The following is an 18898-nucleotide window of genomic DNA, read 5'->3' on the forward strand; positions in this document are numbered from 1 at the left end:
GCAAGCAAATGTCTACCGATTACAAAACCACCAGAAACAGAGGAAATGCGCGTGAATGCGAGCCAGTTTCCCAAAACTTTTTGCGATCAATGAATGACAACAACCATTTCTATCCAGGGGGGGTTTTTCCCTTAGCGCCCCTCTCCCCCAAATTTGTTGTCAATTAAAGCTACAAGCCACCAATCACAGCTACCAAAGTTACATTACCGGTAGCCCCGGTAGCAACACTAACTTAGTGGGTCATGCGATTCTGATTTCCCATCATTTCGATCGTTGGCGATCGTTTCGACCGTTTGGGCCATTTTAATCTTCCATAAACGATTCATGCAGCGCCATCCAATCAAGCCTCACACCTGTGGCCGACACGTCAAAGCAGACTTTTGCGTTCCAGTTCACTATGTAGGCGGAAAGAAATAGTATACAGTGATGGTCCTCCCCGTTGGCGCATTCCGAACTATTCAACTCGACTAAAGAGCATCACGGGGACAGCTCTGTTCGCCTGTACCCGTCATTCCATGCTGCATTACCCCCTCAAGGTCGGACTTGAAGTGCCTTCTGGCCGTCACTTTCTCTTCTATATGAGAAGATTAAGTCCGTGTACGTGCTTAAGATGATGCGGAGGATGTTCTCGGACGCCGCCGCCTTCTCCTTGGGCCTTGGCTTGTAAACGGGGGTACAGGCTGCCATGGACTATGGAAATCTGGCGGCTTCTGAACCTCTCGAAGAGACTCAAGAGAGCTTGCAGGGAGATGGTCGTTAGAGCTTGCAGATGATCTGGCGGAATTCGGCTGGCCTATTTCTTGGGCCATTCCTGTGTCAGCTGGCTTATCCCCCAAATTTCTTTCTGGTGGTTTCTTGGCACTTGGTGAAGGTGACGGCGAAGGAGCTATCGAACTTGCGTTGGAGTAATGCGTGGCCGTTGGCCATTCCCCAAACTCCTCAGTGATTTGTGTGCCGTTATCTCGAATTCTCGGTCCCGATATGCTCGCTGGTTGCGGCCTCGTTCGCGGCTGTGATGAAAATCTGCTACCCTGAGGTGGTTTTTGATTGTTCCTTATATCACGAGTTGGGCCTCCCAAACTCACCAACTGCATGTGTGTTGAATCTCGCCATTCCGAGACCGTTGAGTGGTTTCGCTCCTCTGGTATGATAGTGCTGTCCCGGAGCCCCGGCAACTGAGGGCCTGGGGGCGGTGGTCGTCTTGGTGATGGACCTGGTGAAGAAGTTGGCCTCTGAGGGGGACTTGGTCCACGCCTACCTTGCGCGCCTTGTTCGTCTGTACGAGCCCTTTCTTTGTCCATTACTCTCACAACTCTGTGGACGAAACGCTCCATCACAACGTTGTCCTCAAGGAACCTCTCGAGGTGATCGTTGGATGCTCCGCCACTGCCAATCTGCTGGCGTTGCCGGTAGGCTTCTAATACTCTTCCGTCTTGTTCGACTTGCTTTTTAATAACTTTTAGCTGGTCTTTGAGTATGTTACTGATTTGTTAGTGGGAAAATTTCTGAGTGGGTAATGCCCAGACTGACATTATTTTTGAATCCGCTGCTTCCACCTTCTGCCGTTTTAAAATCAAATGGGTAGTCATGAAAGAGGCACTTGATTTCACCGTGTTCATGCATAAGAGCAATTCTTCCATATCTGGTTTGATAAAAGACCAGCGTACTTGGGCCCATATTTTTCGTAGTTTCGTCGAGCTGTACTGATGTATCTTGGCGTAAATCTTTTTAATTGCCTTTGCCTCTTTTCCAATATAGAGACATTGACTTGCCATATTTTTAATCAATTGGGTTAGTTTTCTTTTTTCTCTCCTACTGAGATCCTCTTTTGCATTATTGGCGTGGTCATAGAACGAGTTTAGGATATAATTGAAATTAGAAATCTCATTGAAAAAAAAAGTGGTATGCTGAGATGCTTTCACCGCAGTGTCTAGATATCGGGATAACCATTTCGATATCTTGACCATTCCCTCTATGATGGCTAGAAATGAAGCTAAAGCACTGATGATTGTGATCGGATCCATCGCCTTGGACGAGCTTGAAGAAAATGGGCCATTGCTTATGGTCAGTACTATGCAAGCGAGATCATAGTTATGAATAGAGGTTGTTACATGCAAAACACTGGAATATTCCATCATGATGTGCAGAACGACCACAGCCTCGTTCAATAAATCTGTGTGCGTTACCTTCTCCAACGCATGGTGCACTGCAAACCCCTCCCATTTGGCAATCGCATAGACTCTTTTTATCAACTGCATAGCCGGGCATGCAGTACTCGCCGTCACCACGATTAAATAAAAGCGGCTTGCGGGGAACGATCATATCCTATTGGTCTGACCACAGTTCTCGCGCCTTTCATTGCAACCTTGCCAAGGGGCCAGCCTACGACTTTTCAGCATTCCCTGCCTCATTGCAGAGCGAACAGGATTTCACAGCCTACCCTGGGCATGATTGCTGATCGCGCACGATGCTCACCAATCATCCGGCCTTCTGATGGAAGCCTCACGGCAAATCGAGGTGGGATACCATGCAACGCCTAAGGCAGACTTCGCCATCCAACATGGTCATTAGCCTTTCGGAGCCTTGCTAGGCTGCCTCAACTTCATTGTGTAGAACGGGAGAGATATACCAGCCAGAGCAGTGGACACAAGATTGGCGCACCGCCAGACTTATCTTCACGTTGAGTCTATAGAATCACGGAAGCTAATAATGATAGTAATAATAACGAGTCGATATATGGTAGCATAAGCGATTGCGCCAATTGTTGGTCAGCGTAAGACTCTAGGTTAGCTAACTACAGCAATCTTTGTATTCACTGCCCGACTGCCTGTTTAATGACTAGACAGTATTTCTGACTCATATTAAACATGCGTTCCATGATTTGCAACAATGAGGAAAAGCTTGCTATGGACGCGTTTAAAGGCCTCATCAGATAGATCGCGGTATGGCGGGCCAGCGAAAGTATCACTTAACCGGCGAATTCCGATTATAACTTTCTAAGATAGGGTGTTTCTTTCCGCTCTGGTTCTCGGCTCTTTTGTCACATAGTTCCATTGTACCATATCAAACTCTGAATTCTGACATATACTTGAATGTAAAAACGTCAAAGCTGTCAACTTTCTGTTCGATTTAGACCCCTCAGCAAACCCCGCGATGCCGCGAGATCTGGCTAAACGACCGACAAGAAACTCCTCGCATATGCAATGATTGCCATCGCGCCAGCCAACATAAACCCATATGTTCCCATTCCTTTTCCCCGTCCTTGATTGATGCAAGCGACCGTTACCTATGCAGCCCCCGCCCCCCGGGTGTCAACGCATAAACAAATCTGACCACATCAACTAGATTCCGAGATGAGGGTATCAAAGATTACAAACTAAACACTATCATGAAATTAAGAACCGCTTCCATATAAAATGCACTTAGCCCTGGGCAACGAGAGAATATCGAAGTAGAAGATAAAGCAGTACAACAAACAATGCAAAATTGAAAATGTCCGGATCAAAAACCTCAAGGCAGAGCGAGCAAGGCGAAATGACCACCCACGACTGGGCGCGCGTGGAACTGAAGGCCGGGGAAGTCGCCCGTGCCGGCGTCGTACAGATCGGTGAGTCCCAGGTTGGTGGGAGTGACGTTGATCCAGTGAGCCAGCTTGGAGATGAATATGTCGCGGGTCTCGGCACTCGCGATGGCGGCGGCGAACATCTCCCAGTCCGACTTGGTCTGCGTGTGTCGCGTGTCAAGCGGCACGCCGTACTCGAGGGCCACGGTCGGGTAGAAGTTGCTCTGCATGTCGTAGACGGACTGGGGCACGAAGTCGGAGCCGAAGCCGAGCAAGCTGTTGGCGTACAGGTTGTAGAGAAGACCGTGCGAGTTGCCGTCGCCGTACGATAGGGTAGTGTGTGGTGGGTTGGCAGCCTTGTTGATACCTAGGTCCTGCCACTTCGAGATATACGAGGTGGCAATATCGCCGTAAGTCTTCTCATCATCTGCATTTCCCGTCAATTTGGCGATCTCGGACATGGCGCGCAGGCCGATGATGCCCTTGAGCGCCAGGTTGGTCTGGTTGGCGAGGGTGCCGGCGAAATCATCAGTGGAGAGCTGGTTAGCGGGAATAAGAGCTTCGTCAACGAGATAGCCAGCCCATTGCTTGAGGATGGGGTAGTGCTTTGTCAGATAGGCGGTATCATCGGCGCGCTGAGCGTAGGCAAGGGTCATGATAATCATGTTGCCACATTCTTCAAGTGGCATAGGCTCGTCGGAGCCATCTGGGTAGCCTCTTGCGACAGGGAAGGTTCCAAGGTCGTGGATGGCATTGGTATTAGGGTAGTGGCCGTTCTCCTGGTTGATAAAAAGGGGATCCAACAAGTAGGACAGAAGTTTTGGATTGGAGTAAATGATTAATGGAATTGCCGGATATATCACATCGACTGTTTGAATATCACTGTTGGAGCTGATCTCCTTGAGGAAGATCAAAGGTTCAGCTTCGGTGTTGGTGAATTGCAAAGCACCAAAGGTCTGGCGAACACTAAGACTCGTAATAGTCAAGTAGTTCTGACCAGCAGCTGCCAGAGAATCAGCAGCAACCTTGTTGTCGAGGTCTGTAGCAAGTCCAGTGGCCTCCGCGTAGTCCTTGTAGAAGAACGTCATCTGAAGTAATCATCAATGTCATGGTTTTCCGTCGTCACACGAACCTAACTTACAGCATCAACGCCATTGGAAAAGTAACTCTTCTCTAGGGACGGCACGAGCGAAACGGTGGTGCTCTCACCAAGGAACGAGATAGCGTTATCCTGGGTCAAGCCAAGGGTGAAGAGAGTTGAAATGCTGTTTGCATTGACGGAACCGACGTCCTTGGAAAAAGCAAAGACGGGCCTGATGTAATGATAAGCATCCTTATAGAAATAAATGATGTTGTTGGTCTTACCATTGGCTGTTAATAGCACGATAGTTGGTGTCTTTGGTGTTAGACAGTTTTCCGTTATTGGCGAAGTTGGCCCTTACGTCAACGTCGATACCGCTTTGGTACGTAATCTACCTCGAGTCGTTAGCGCATAGATTTCTGGAGGAATTCCTGATGACATACACCGGTGGTATCAGCTGTAGACCAATACCAAGTTCCCCAGCTGGCTTGGTTGCGAACTTCTGATACTTCTGCTTGGTTCTGCCTTTGGAATGTGTGGTATAGTACACCATCAGAAGTGCTATAATCCCAAGTAGCAATTGCAGATGGGTCACCAGAGGCCCATTCTTTAGAACTTGTTAGCACCCAGTTTACCAATTACGTAGAAACACATACCTCCTGAAACGTCTGCATATATAGCAACGTCATGGCTGGCACCATCCAACGACTGCACCGCAACATCAAGGTAGCTGAATTGTAGTGACTGTCTTCTAAGGTCGTTCGGTGTGACAGGCGACAAGAAAGTGATGTTCATTCCCACCTTACCACCAACGCTCATTATGAATGTGCTCCTGGTAGATGTATACGAAAAGTCTGTTTGATCTACCACTTGCGGTGCGTTGGGAGGAGCACCCATCCAAGTATATGCAACTCCATCTACACGGATGAGTCCTACCCATGCTGTGATCCCTTGACTGTTACGGATTAGTAAGGCAAGGAAGAGGTGAACACATCTAGAAATGAGAAGCGTACTCCCAGAACGTCGCCCATTCTCCAGCAAGGTAGCCACCGTTGCCGCCGTCGCTTCCTGCATTCAACCAGGTGTTCAGATATGGCGACTTCACTGCGAGAGGTATGGCCGGCGGCCTAGCTGGTGAAAACGTTGACACAGCCCGAACAGTTTGAATGGCGAGCCCCAAAAGAGCCGCAGCCGTTGAGTCAAACTTCATGGTACTGATACAGTAAAGGGGTTTATTAAGAGTAAAGTGGAAGGAGGATGTATAGCCAACAAAGGCTGCTGTTGTTCATGAATCTTCAAGATAATGCCTGATGGAAACAGGATGAGATCGTCAATATTTAATGGCAACAGTTGGTGATTATATAGGGATGAGAAGAAGAAAAAAAAAAAACCGACACTAGTTTGAGATTGTCCGAGACGAGCTGGGGAAATCCAATATGATCAACTTGGACCTACGCTCTTGGTCACGAAAGGGGCGCGTCAGTGAGATCAGATGGCTCGAACTTATGGACAGAGCTTGACAGTCTGTGCCGAACAATTATGGGACAGGGTACTTTGTGGGTGTCGTCAACAAAGCCCATAATCTGGATCACGAGCCTGATCTTATGCGCAATTGTTTCTGGGCATGGGCTCCACAACACGTACTAAGAATCAGGCTTGGCCCGCCCGCACGAGAGGAACACTTGTTCATGACAGAAGAAATCATAAGGCGAATGCAGCCCGAAGAAAAGCAGAAGAATACTCCACAGAACCTGGGGTTAGGTACACATTATGAGGTTGAATCGGATCACAGGCCAACAGTCGGCGATTGGAGATCCGGCCCTCACGAGGAAACTTTGACCTCAAGGTCCATGTGGTTGGACCGGTGACTTGGCTCTAGAATGGAGGAAGAATGTCTCTAAAATCGAGGAGAGACAAGAAAAAAGATGGGCAAAATGTAGCCAAGAGTTTTTGTCGCATTGTAGGCAAAGAGCTTGGAAGCGGTCAGAAAGCATATAGACTTGGCGACGATCCAAGTTTCCGTAGTGAAATCGAATTCGGCAAGGGATCTGTTTTGTCACGAGAAGTCCAAAAGGCGTCAAACAACGCGAAAGTCTAAGAAGGAAATTGGGGTAAGGAGGCCCCACCTATATCGGTGTGCTTGTATATAGCTTCGGTGCGTTGTAAGGAGACGCTGACCGGAATGAGGCCGGTGCGGAATGAAACTACATGACATGTCGGACTGATTTGAGGGTACAAACTATCGAAGGTGGAGCTGTGCTGTCAGTCAGGACCGACGTTGCTGTCGCTGACAGGTTGGAATGGAGCTGGGATGAATAGCCATGCTTTGATGAATTTTAGTCGTACAATGTTTCAAGGCCAATCAGATGCGAGTAGAGACAATGCGGCAAGAGGAATGGAAACAGCTACGACTAAGATCCTTGAATTCCATTAATGCCTTATTTCAGGATGCATGGTTATCTTTCATGACGGTGACGGAATTTTCGAACCAGGTGTAGAGCACTAGGCACGCAACACTGTGAATACGTCAAGCGCAAGAACGGTGGTAGGTGCAACGGATTTAGTTTGCAGCGTTGGAATACGCTTTTGTTGGAAACAACACAAGGTTGGCCGAGACGAAAATGCATACAGATAGAAGAATAGGGTATGGCGCCGCCACGATGCAGGTCCCTACCGGTAGCAAGAAACGTTAACGACACGGCTTAGCCATCCCGAGCCACCTAACCTAGCAGGGCCCAATCTTATTGTCTGAGCAATCACAGCATACTTTAGACCTTATTTCAGCAAATCATTATGCAAGCCAAATGCTTCGTTGCAATGCGCGGCTGAGTACATACGAAAACCTCCTTACAAACACCCTGCAGGAAATATTCCGATTCTGAATTGAACTCTGCCATTTTTCAAGCTTTTTCCTGAGCTCTACCAAGACTCTCCTAATTCGCCAAGCCTGGCAAAACTAATAAGAAGACCAGGGTCTTAATGCGGCAGTTCTTGTAGCCGCTTGCTTACGGTCAGTTTAGTTAGTCTACTTAAAGGTCTTGCCAGTAGATGTCATAGGTGCAACTAGCATCTGAGACCTCCAACACATCGCTCACGCGATCTGCCACTTTGACGGATCGTCGGGTGTGGCTTTGGTGTACTGTGTGCTAACTTAAGCATTCTCCGCCCGAGCCTCCGCCAAAATCCGGGGAATCCTAGTCGATCGTAAGCCAGGCGTCTCGAAAAAATCTCCGACAGCAGAACAATCGATGCTTTGCTTTTTCTTTCATTCACGACTATTTCCGTGCGGATGCACGTCGGCCACGAATCGTCACTTCAACCTCGGTTTGCTTCAATGTGAGCAATGACTCGCGTGTTACTCCTATCATGTTCAGCATCACGAGTCCACGGTTCATGGGCCGTCGAACACTAGCGGCTATTTTTGAGCGTTAAATGCAGGCTGCAACTAGGAAACCGGGCAAGAAACCACAAGTACCACTGCATATGCAATGTCACCATTCTCAAAACCTCAAGCCCATGATGCGGCTACGGAAATATGCTGGTGCAAGCCTCACATCGCAAGTCTGTCCCCAATTTGGGCTGCCACGCGACTTGGTGTACTGAAGGGTGCACATGGCGGAGTATCTTCACAGTCAGCTACGTAAAGAGCTCCAGCGTTGTTCTCCCAATCTTATACAATCCAATAAAGCCTCTGAAGTGCATCGGCACAGGCCTAGGTCAATGGTATTACTCCAGTACGTACCCGGCGCTAACTATGACAGAGATGTAGATCATCCAAGCGTACAGCTGGGATATTATCAGAAGATACCTTGAACATGTACTATTTCACTAAGGAGACCTAAGACCAAATACCAAGGAGGTCGCTTTCATGGGATGACTTGGGTCGGTCTGCACGTTACAATGTGGGGGAGTAATGTGACCTGCACTGGCACATTCTACATAGTTGCGGAGCCAAGGACCTGGTTTTCAAGATCCGCAAATTATTGATCTGCTTCTTACTCATGTGAGTGACAATATTTCTCAAGATTCGTGAATGACAGGCTGAGCGCTGGCCTTGGTGCTGTCGATGGATTTCCAGAACGGGAAGGCCGCCGCCAATATGTCACTAGATCATATGATTGCAACGTCGCGTTTCCCCATCCCGCTCTTTGATATGTCATAATCCTTAACAACTGCCATGTTTACAGACCACGAGCGTGGTCTCTATTGGCAGCATCCACTTAGTCCAGAGCGACTTCTTCGGATGACGAACTGGTGCTGGTGCTGGTAAGTACCGACACTACTTACCCCAGATCTCCGCTAGGTTAGGCTTACTCGCAGGTGTACTGATACCCCGCACTCACCTGAACGGCCCTGAGCCATCGACATGGTATAACTTGCAGAAGTACTCCTGCAAATGCCACACTTAAAATGGACGCGTGCCGTTTTCGTGCGTCGCGAGACCACTCCACTTGTTTTGTTCTATATGGATACCCAAGCCTCATCCGAACGTTGCCGAAAACCCTAAGCGACTATCCTGAGACTCCATACGTCGCTCAAGATCACATGCGACCTAGGAGTGCAGGACGAGGTGAGATTCATGATATTAATCTGACTGTCGTTGCGGGGAATTGGGTGCGTTGTGGAGAACGGTATGAGTAGGTCGGAACAATCTGAGGGGTTTGACTCTTTCATTTCTTTCATTTCTTGTGAGAAACTGAGCCTGCCAACGTCTCCCTTGCAGCGAGCTTTCCTGGGCTCATGTCACGGCATGAGAACGTATCGATGGTTGGTAAGTTTGTACGGTGTTTGACTACATGATTTGCATCTCGTGCCCTCGTGTGTTCAGCATCTGACGCATTTGATTGGTGATGCTACTCACAAAACTGAGTTGACTAATTAGCAAACACTTGCCAGTGAGCATGGTTCAAACAAAATTCACCGCTTTAGTAATGTTGTGCAATAACGTACAATACTTCGCCTAGAGTAGATGATCTTGTATTCTCTCCCACGTGAGCGAGGATTGACGGATGTTCCAATACACGGCAGCATGCTGTCGGCCGTGTTCCAGAAACAGCACAGTCCCTGCCTTCAATCAGAGAATCGCGGCAGAAAGCCACGATGAGAATTCTGGAGGGTGGAATAAAAGTGTGCGACTTCCTGCCCCATCGGTGTACGACGTGTAATAAGGACGTCGTTGTGATCGAATCCCAAATTTGGAGTCAGCGCCAGGGGGTTGTTGTAGTGCTGGCCATCGGTTGACCTTGAACAGAACAAAGAGATGAAGCCACATTCTGTTTTTAAGACACGAGCAACTGACATTTGAACCATATTGATCAAGTGGTTGCAATTTCGTGGGACAAGCTTTGCAGTCGGGAATTGCGCATCGAATCACCATTGCACGACAAAATACCCATAACCGTGAGGCGCCACGGGCGCGGAGAGATGTATACAAGTAATAAACAAGCAACTGATGCCCAAAATTGGATATGATGAAACAATTAGTCTTGATTGTTGAAGATTGTTCGTTTCTCGGCAGCTTATGCAAGATACGCGGCCCTCAAGCAGATGCAATGAACCGTGCCGCTTCCAAAACGAGCGATGCATAACACATGTCCTTCAACATGAACACAGATCTACTGGAAGTATCCAATAAAAGCCCTGGAGCAAGACGAGAATGGGATTCTAGAAGCAAGACGTTCGTTTTCTCAAGGAAAAGCGCCGCGGGCTGTGGCCCTTGTAAAAACGAAACAGGGGAATTCGTGGTGGTTTACCCCACTGAGAGGTTCTGAAACACTGATAATCTCCGGACGCCAGAAGGCTGGTTCGTCCCAAGCACAAGTCGGTACCAATTCAATTACGAAAATCGAATATATTGATCAGCGGCAATTTTCAGCGGCAACGTTCAGTAGACGTCATCAGTTGCGGCTGAAAATAAAATAAATCAATAAGACAAGGTCAAATCCCTCAGCAGCTATAGGAGCAACGCACAACGCTTGCATATTCGGGCGCCGAGAAAAGTATTGCAAAAGAGTCAATGGGACGACAGGAAAACCGTGCGTTACTTCTACGATCGGCCAGGAATATATTGCAGCGCAACAGTGGGTGTGTACTGTTGTTGGATGAGGGTGAGAATTTACCAAAATGTGTTGATGCAATCACGAAGCTTGGGCTTGAAACACTGTCTACCAAGAATAAGTGTTCGATCACAGAAGCTAGTACGTTGAATAGTCAATTTGTAGGGCTGAGTGAGGTCTTCTTCCTCCGCAAAACTCACAAGCCAACCATACGGACGATCATTTGCGCATCTAACTTCAGCTCGAAAGCCTAGACCTGATCGACGATGCATCTCCTTCAATAGGTCGATCAATGCCTTATAACGCCATCCAGCCATCTCTCATGAATGCAGAAATCACTGCCGTACCTCATATATGATACCCAAATTCCTTAGCCACCTCCCATTTCCTCAGCCTAGCTGAGACATATATCCAGCTTGAAGCTTATACGGTTTGTTGCAATGCCACGCTAGAAAGGGGCCCTGATTGACAACGGCAGCACTTTGTACATAGGGATGTCTACATCAGCATAATGGAGTCATGGACGGGTGACATCATGAATTGATTGTCATAAACCGCCTGCCCGGACTATACCATAAACAGCGACTTCGTTATGCGCCCGCCTGTTCCGGTGTTTATGATGGCGTTAGTCTGGAGGGGAGCTTCTTGACTTCGGCCATAGCCGCCTTGCATGATCATTTCAAGGCTCTTGCGGATCTATTCCTACCCCGCGAGTTTACCTCGGTGTAAGAAGAACGGAACCATCACTGCGCAGTCCCAACGACACACCAAACATGAAACCGTCAGCGTCGTTGCGAAAAAGCATAGTTGAAATGAGCAGGGGCTCATTGACTGGGGCTGGAGCCTCAGAACGCCGAACTAGGAAAGGGCTGGGTTCCGTTAAATTCTCCCATTGGGTGAGACCAGCTACATGCGGATCTTGGCAGGGACTTGCGCAACGTCGCCTGTCTCCGCTGAAAACCTGGACTTCAGGTCTGCTATGAAGAATGGAGTGCATGAATGCTTGAACGAACACGCACTCCTCACTCATTTCATCGCATCGATTCATCGGCTCAACATTCTACTCGTCTAATGTTTTCGGCACAATGGACCCTTCTTGGGATCCCCATTCATCCCGGCTAAGACTCTTGGCAGGGGTAGTCCAAGTGCGAAGTATGGTGATTTGTGAACAAGAAGCACACAAAGTTGCGATTGGACACTTTCTTCTGCATATGCGGAACATTGAACTGAGGACGAGCTTCGACGCATAACCTGATCTGGGCTACGGCATGGCGGTTCCAATCGTGTTTATTGGTATCGATGTTGAGGTATGCAACTCGTCGTCAGCTCTCGCCTTTGTTCGTACGAAAACCGCAGAGCCGCGTAGCGCCTAGTAAATCCCCGGTAAACAAACCATGGGAACATATTAGGAGAAGGCCAATAACAGCCGCTACTCCATAGTATGGAGTGCCGGCTTGGTCTGGGAATATATGCGCGACGATTTAGGCCCATATTCGTCAGCAGATACGACCTAACCTTGTTCCTTAAGAGGCGCAGATCCCGCCTATTTGCGGTTCCAGGATCTGCTGCAGGGTTCGTAGGAAACTCCATAATATCTTCCCCATCTGAGAACTCGGACCTGAACCATCTTGGGACTACCTTCACCTTAGTTTGACGGGAGATGGAGACTGTTTGACACAACTTGATTAAAGCTTTGCCCATGGTGCTGGCAAGGATGGGGAGTGCATGGCCTCAAGGCGAGCTTGCTCCATACAACGAGCCTGTCAAGACTGTATGGAGTATGGTCACGGAAGAGTTGCTGGAGACTATTAAGAGAATGTGTTCTCCTCGCTTTCTTTTGGATTGATATCTTCACTTCAACAAACCGTCTTCTCTCACATTCTTTTATTCAGCCAGCTGAATTCACTTTTTGGTGCTAGGTCGCCTTTTCTATTCGTCACTCTTTCTTCACCTTCATTTCAAGATCTTACACTCTCTTCAAGATGCGTTTCTCAAAGACTGGCGTCGTCGCCGCCCTATTCTTGTGCGCCACCGAGGCCACTGCTACCAACCTGAGACACCGCAGTCTTCACTACAGACCCTACAACGCCAGAGCTGTCCAGGCCAGTGGTTCAGGCTACCCTTCTGTCCCGGCTTCATCGGTTGTGCCTACGGCTAGCGGTGCCGATGACGAGTGCGAGCCCGAGGAGACGGGAGTCCCCGAGGTTGTTACAAACCCTTCAAATGGCACCAGCTTCAGCTCCGCACCCGCCTTGAGCGCCACGACCGTGTCCGAGTCGTCTCCCGAGGCTACTAGCACTGATGATGAGTGCACCCCCGAGGAGACTGCAGCTGGCGAGTCCGGTTCTGCCGTTCCTCTGACCACTGGTGCAAACTCAGCCGCCACCGGTTCGGTGCCGCCTTACGCCAACGTCACCAGCGTTGCACCTTTCTCCAACACGACCGCTACTGCCACTGCCGGTGGTGTCACTACCCTCACTGTTGGCATCACCTCGATCGAGACCGTCATCTCTTGCGCCCCCACCATCACCAACTGCCCGGCTGCCAGCAACACTGCAGCTGTTTCCAGCGCTCTTGCTACCCTGCCTGCCGATGCTATCTCCACTGTCCTGGTCACCAGCGTGATCGATGTTACTACTACTGTCTGCCCCGTTGCTGAGGCCAGCTCCATCCACTCCTCCATCATTGAGAGCATCATTAGCAGCTCTGCTACAATCACCCACACCGACTCCGCCGGCTCTATTGTCACCCTGACCGTGACGGCCAGCTCCGGTGCTGCTACTGCTATTCCCTTCCCTACTGGCAATCAGGGTGGCAACCAAGGTGGCAACGGCGGTAGCAACAAAGGCGGTTCCGCCCAGACCGGCACCTCCGCTGGTGGCAACGGCAACTCTTTCCCTACCGGTGGCGCTTTCTCCACCGTTACTGGAAGCGATGGCGCCACAACAGTCATCTCCAACGATGCCGTCACCGCTTCTGCTACCTCCACCTCTGCTAAGGCTATCCAGACCGTCGTTACCGTTACGATCGGCAACCAAGTTCTCACCAGCTCATTGACCGTTACCCCTGCTGTTCAGACCACTGTTGCGTCCGTTACCCCTATCACCTCTGTCGTTTATGTGACCATCGGCAGCGGTTCTACCGCCAGCGTGATTGAGAACACCGTCACCTCCACTCCTTCCGCTATTTCCCAGGGCCCCCAGACTGTTGTTGTTACCATCCCGGGTGACAACGGCCAGTACGCTACTCTCACTGTGACCGCCACCGAGGCCAGCGCCAACGACGCCGTTAGCGCCACCCAGTCCGCCGTTGCCGAGGCCTCGACTATCTACGTGACTGCCAGCGCCCCTGCTGCCGAGGCCAGCACCATCTACGTGACTGCCTCCGGTGCCGCTACGGCCAGCACTGTCTACGTAACTGAGTCCGCCGCCGAGGCCGCCACTTCCACCGTGTACGTCACTGCGACTGGCGCGGCCGCCTCCACCGTCACTGCCGGTGCCGGTGCTACTGTGACCGTTACTGCCGGCAATGGCGGTGCCTCCACCGTCACCGTCACTGCATCTGGCGCCACCGCTGTTGCTGAAACCGTCACCGTAACTGCATCTGGCGCCACCGCCATTGCTGAGACCGTCACAGTCACAGCTAGCGCCTTCGGCTCTACCAACACTTGTGCCTGCGCCTAAAATTGCGAGGGTTCGTTCTGCGCTTGAACGCTTCGAGTCAACACACAAGTTCATTGCCACGTTTCTCTTGGGTTTATAAGAGAAATAAAAAGATATCAGGAACATTTTGGATTTTAACGACGAATCGCGACACTTTTTTGTCAAGGCTTTGTGGAGTTTTCAGCATTTCATCTTCTTGTTTTGAGTAGCACCTAGGTAACGGATGCAAAAGAGAACCATTTTTTTTTCCTTGTATATATTCTGCATCGTGTTGAGTAGCCAGTCTTACCCTGGGGAGCTCACTGGTGGGGACTCTGTGGGGGAAGAAGTCGTGGCTGTTAGCGAGAAGGAAAGTGTATAGATCAGGGAGAGAAGCATGATATCAGATCAAGGGTTTTCAGCATCCTTTTGAAGTCTACCGTTATCACTATTACCATTCCTCACCTGTGAAAATCATCGCACTGCTCATCCCCGAGAACTCGTCCTTATCCATTTTTATTGTTGCGCCGGCCAATACTGCTCCACAAACGCTATAGGCTCCTTTAACCACGGTGTCGCCAGCACGTCCGACTGGTCGAAGCAATGATCACCATCTGGAAATACCAGGTGCAGCGGTACATCAGGCTGCAACCTCCTCAATTTTTCGGCCCACGCCGCGGAATCTGAGGCACGCACCGATTTGTCCTGTCCGCCATGAAACAGTAGCACCGGAGGCAAAGGACCAGCCGTCTCCAGACTTTTCATCGGATCCAGATAGGCATCATTCTCGACATCCACAAAGCGCCCGTTCTGCATCATCGACCCAACCAGAAGGGACCGCGAACCGTTTGCGACGCGAGTCACGATGTGCCCTGGGATCGAGCTCGCGAGATGATCCTCCAGGACGGAGACCGAGATCTTCTCAGGGAGGGACTCCAGCCACTTCAAATGGCCTCCTATGTTGAGACCCGGATACTGCATGATAATGACCCGGACGGGATGGATCATGTCCAAGAGCACGCTTTGCGCAGTCATGGTTCCGCCCGCGCTCTCCCCGACGATGGCGAGGTTGGCCGTGTCGACCTTGATGCCCGGGATCTCCGAGAGCCCGGCCCGGATCCACTTCCAAAAGTCACGCATGTCCTCGATCTCATCTGCCAGCTGCGCCTCTGGCCTGAGACGATAATCGGGAGTAACCAAGATGGCATTGTGTTTCAATGCCAATTCGAGGATCCTGGAAAGAATTAAGAATAAAAGGAGTGGTCAGCAATGTGTAGGCGAGGGCAGCATCGAATATGAGCTACACTTACCACGGACGCAGCCAGGAGTCGCTGGTTCCCTCAGCAAAACCACCACCGTGGATCCGAACCAGCAGAGGCCGCCTGCCGCTCGGTAGGTCTCTAGGGACGAGGACATGGGCGCCGATGGGCTGGTGATCAACGACCTTGTAACAAGCGTTACAGACGTGGAACTGCTTCAGTAGGTCCAGGGCGGCAGGCTCTTGGCAAATAAGGTCGATGGACATTGTGTCTGCTGTTTCACTGAAGGTATGGTCTGTGCCAAAGGGGTCGGGCAACGCACTCGTGAGAATAGGCTGGGCTGTGCTCGGGACACAAGTCTTCGCACCCGGAGATTTGATATAAATCAGACTAGAAGCACTGGATTCGAGGCCGAGAGTATGGAATTTATCCTGGCAAGTGAGACGAGGCACGCGTTGGGACACGCCTCCTTATATAGAAATGGACGAGCAGCGCAGTGGACGAAGAGTACAGCAGGCAGTCAGTTCGTTCGTAACAATACGCGTGCCCGAAGACGAGGCTTTCTATCTCAACTGTCAACGTTTCCTTCAAACTACGTAGGTTAAACTTCTGCCTGAGCGCCAGGGTGAGAAAACCGGGTTTCACCGGTTAGATGTCGCGTTCGCGGCCCGTTCTGCCGACACCTGACATAAGACTACCACTTCTACCCTCAAAGAGCAATCTTTAGCATATCAGTTATAAAGACTAAAAAAGATATACGAAGTTATTAATTGCAATTTCAAACTGAACAGTTATAATTATTAATTTTTATTTTTATTTAAAAACTTCAACAAGTCCAATCTTATTTGAAATCTTTTTAATTCAATTATGAATGAATTTAAATGTTTATTATAAGTTTAGAAATACCTTACCTAAAATATTATTACTATAATAGCAATCAATATAGATATCAACCTGGCCCATGATCTCTGGTCTCGATTAGGTGCTGGAGAAACTCCATAATGCGCACCATGATTTTCAGGTTGAGAGGATGGTCCAGGAATTTCGCAAACCCCCTCGGGCGGCACACTAACATCGGCAGACGTGGTGTGCACCGAGTTGCTGGAGTAAGGGTGGTTGGATTTGACTAGATACACCAGGTTACGCTTTCAAGCAAGGCAGCCCTAATGGTATCATTGTGGACGTATTTACTGAATCCAATAAAAATTGATCTAATCGTGTCCTACTTGCCCTTTCATCTGACCCATTCCACCCCTTCTTGCTGTACTTACTTCGTCAGCTGTACGCCATTTATTCCTCGTTGCATCCTGTATGGATCATAATCCCATTGCACTGATGGGGCTGTCCTGAAATAGGAGTGCTCATCACTTTCAATTTTGAGGTATAAAATATCAATGGAAAAAGTCCGTCGGACCAACGAAGCAACCGCCTACAAAAGGCTGCGCCACCACCTTCAAGATGAGCATATAGAGTGTATGTAGTAAGAAATTCGGCTGGAAACAATCCATTCACCATGATGTTCAGCCTGACTCGTTTCCAGCTATACTAAGCCAAGCTAAAGTTGAGATTTGTCCATCTATTATTTCATGGTATCAACACCGAAAGCGTCTGTCACACCTGACTCACATTTTCAACTAGCTTTGACTTAAGTATGATCTCAGTGTCCTTCAGCTGATTTGGTGCCTTTAATAGATACATCATAATCTGGTGCTCGCTCCATCTCTGCATCGGGAAGCAATAAGAAACGAATGCCCTCAATCAAATCATCCAGCCACTTCTGACTAGCATCGATTTGAGCAAACCGCCAGAATCCATGAGGAAGCCCGGAGTATATATGGAGTTTGCTTTTTGTGCTGGAATGCTTCCGAATTAATTTCTCCCACAGAAATGCCTCGTCACGTAGAGGGTCTAGCCCACAAATCTGGAAATACGCCCGCGTGGGTAAGTTTGAGTGGTCCTTATTGAGCAGGAATGAAATTCGAGTATCGCCAGCGTCCGCTTTGTATGCTTCTGTAAGGTAAATGATATAAGCTTCACCGATTCCGCGGAAAGATAGTTCTAAGACCGAAAAGATTGTCAGAGTAAGCTATACCTTGGATTAGCTCAAGCCCTTTCACTGTCAGTAAAGGGGCATCGCTGTTCTGCTTGGTGCTCTGTAGCTGATCCGACCACTCAGATGGGACTAGATGGTATGCGTTCGGCCACAGGGCGACAGGTATAGAGAGGAAGACGCCCGTCAAAGGTGGCGATAGTCCCTCGTCACGAGCGGTGTATGCTATGACACCGGCAAAGTTGGCACCAGATGAAATGCCACCAACGAGGAAAGCGACCGATGGAGATGCTGCAAGGTGTTGTGCAGCATGGGCTCCTGCCTTATAGGTATTAAGCATATATTAGCTTCATTGATTATGTCATCTCTCTAAGAAACTCACCCACTGGACGGCGTCATAAGCGTCATTAACCCCGTAGGGAAACGGCCACTTAGGTGCCAGGCGATGGTCCACATTCAAGACGGTCAGATTCAATCTTGAGGCAAGGATTTGACAGTTGAAGTCACCGCTCTCTAAATCCCCAAACAAAAAGCCGCCTGCATGTATATAGACGAGCAGACCGCGTGACTCTGCCCCACCTTGGCAGGGTATGTAGCTTCGAACAGGAATGTCATAACCGTCCCGGGCTTTGATGGTAAAGGTAGTTATAATGATGGAATCATTTTTAACATCTTCCGGCATTGTCCTGGCCGGCACTCTTCCCGCGATTTCATCGAGAATTCGCCGACGTTCAACCACGCCAACCTTATTGATACTTTCCACCTCGGGAAATTGGGAGACAAACTATGGATCAGTTAGCAATTTCATCTTTTTCTTTCACTGCTTCTTGATCTTTTGTATTTCAAAGAGAAATCTACCTCGGTCCATTGTGGGCTGATGTCTGAAAATTTCGCGTATTCAGCCATCAGTCTGGTGAATGTGGAAAATAATTTATGTTGACTGGAAGACGATGACAACTTTGCAATGAAATCGAGAGAATTCTATCTAATTGTAGATAGCTTACTTGCGACAGTATTTTCGGCTGTGTGTTTTTTCCACAACGAATGCTGGGGCCGGGGTATCACCTTGCTCGATTTGGCTATGTACCAAATAGGTCAATGTACCGGATGGGTTAATACACCGAACAGGTCAAAGCACCGAATAGGTCATAGAGCCACCCGTATCTCATATTGGGCTTGCGAAAGTTTGAGTGGAAATTCTGGCAACTAATACGAGTAGCCGAGCAACAGGCTTGGATATCCTTGCCAG

General features: G+C 49.2%; 4 protein-coding genes across 4 annotated transcripts; all 4 read right to left on the reverse strand.

The window, feature by feature from the left end:
* Positions 1-137: 137 nt before the first annotated feature.
* BKA67DRAFT_646772 (uncharacterized protein) lies at positions 138-2136 on the reverse strand (the record flags this gene model as incomplete). Its single annotated transcript, XM_046105920.1, has 2 exons — positions 138-1482; positions 1531-2136. Coding segments are annotated over 2 exons (1483 nt in total), but the record flags the coding sequence as incomplete, so codon positions are not given.
* A 1374-nt stretch (positions 2137-3510) lies between these two features.
* BKA67DRAFT_520066 (glutaminase GtaA) lies at positions 3511-5853 on the reverse strand (the record flags this gene model as incomplete). Its single annotated transcript, XM_046098148.1, has 6 exons — positions 3511-4650; positions 4704-4875; positions 4928-5034; positions 5087-5250; positions 5300-5598; positions 5657-5853. The coding sequence occupies 6 exons, from the start codon at positions 5851-5853 to the stop codon at positions 3511-3513; spliced, it is 2079 nt and encodes a 692-aa protein (XP_045957009.1).
* Positions 5854-14856: 9003 nt separating this feature from the next.
* BKA67DRAFT_536456 (Alpha/Beta hydrolase protein) lies at positions 14857-15865 on the reverse strand (the record flags this gene model as incomplete). The annotated part of the gene is made up of 2 exons (XM_046100157.1): positions 14857-15574; positions 15651-15865. 2 exons carry the CDS (start codon positions 15863-15865, stop codon positions 14857-14859), a joined length of 933 nt encoding a protein of 310 aa, XP_045957010.1.
* A 1469-nt stretch (positions 15866-17334) lies between these two features.
* On the reverse strand, positions 17335-18298 carry BKA67DRAFT_497472 (Alpha/Beta hydrolase protein; the record flags this gene model as incomplete). Its single annotated transcript, XM_046097050.1, has 3 exons — positions 17335-17609; positions 17692-17964; positions 18028-18298. Coding segments are annotated over 3 exons (819 nt in total), but the record flags the coding sequence as incomplete, so codon positions are not given.
* Between the last annotated feature and the right edge of the window lie 600 nt (positions 18299-18898).

This window comes from Truncatella angustata (assembly GCF_020726525.1).
Source record: "Truncatella angustata strain MPI-SDFR-AT-0073 chromosome Unknown BKA67scaffold_5, whole genome shotgun sequence".
Taxonomy (NCBI): Eukaryota; Fungi; Ascomycota; class Sordariomycetes; order Amphisphaeriales; family Sporocadaceae; genus Truncatella; species Truncatella angustata.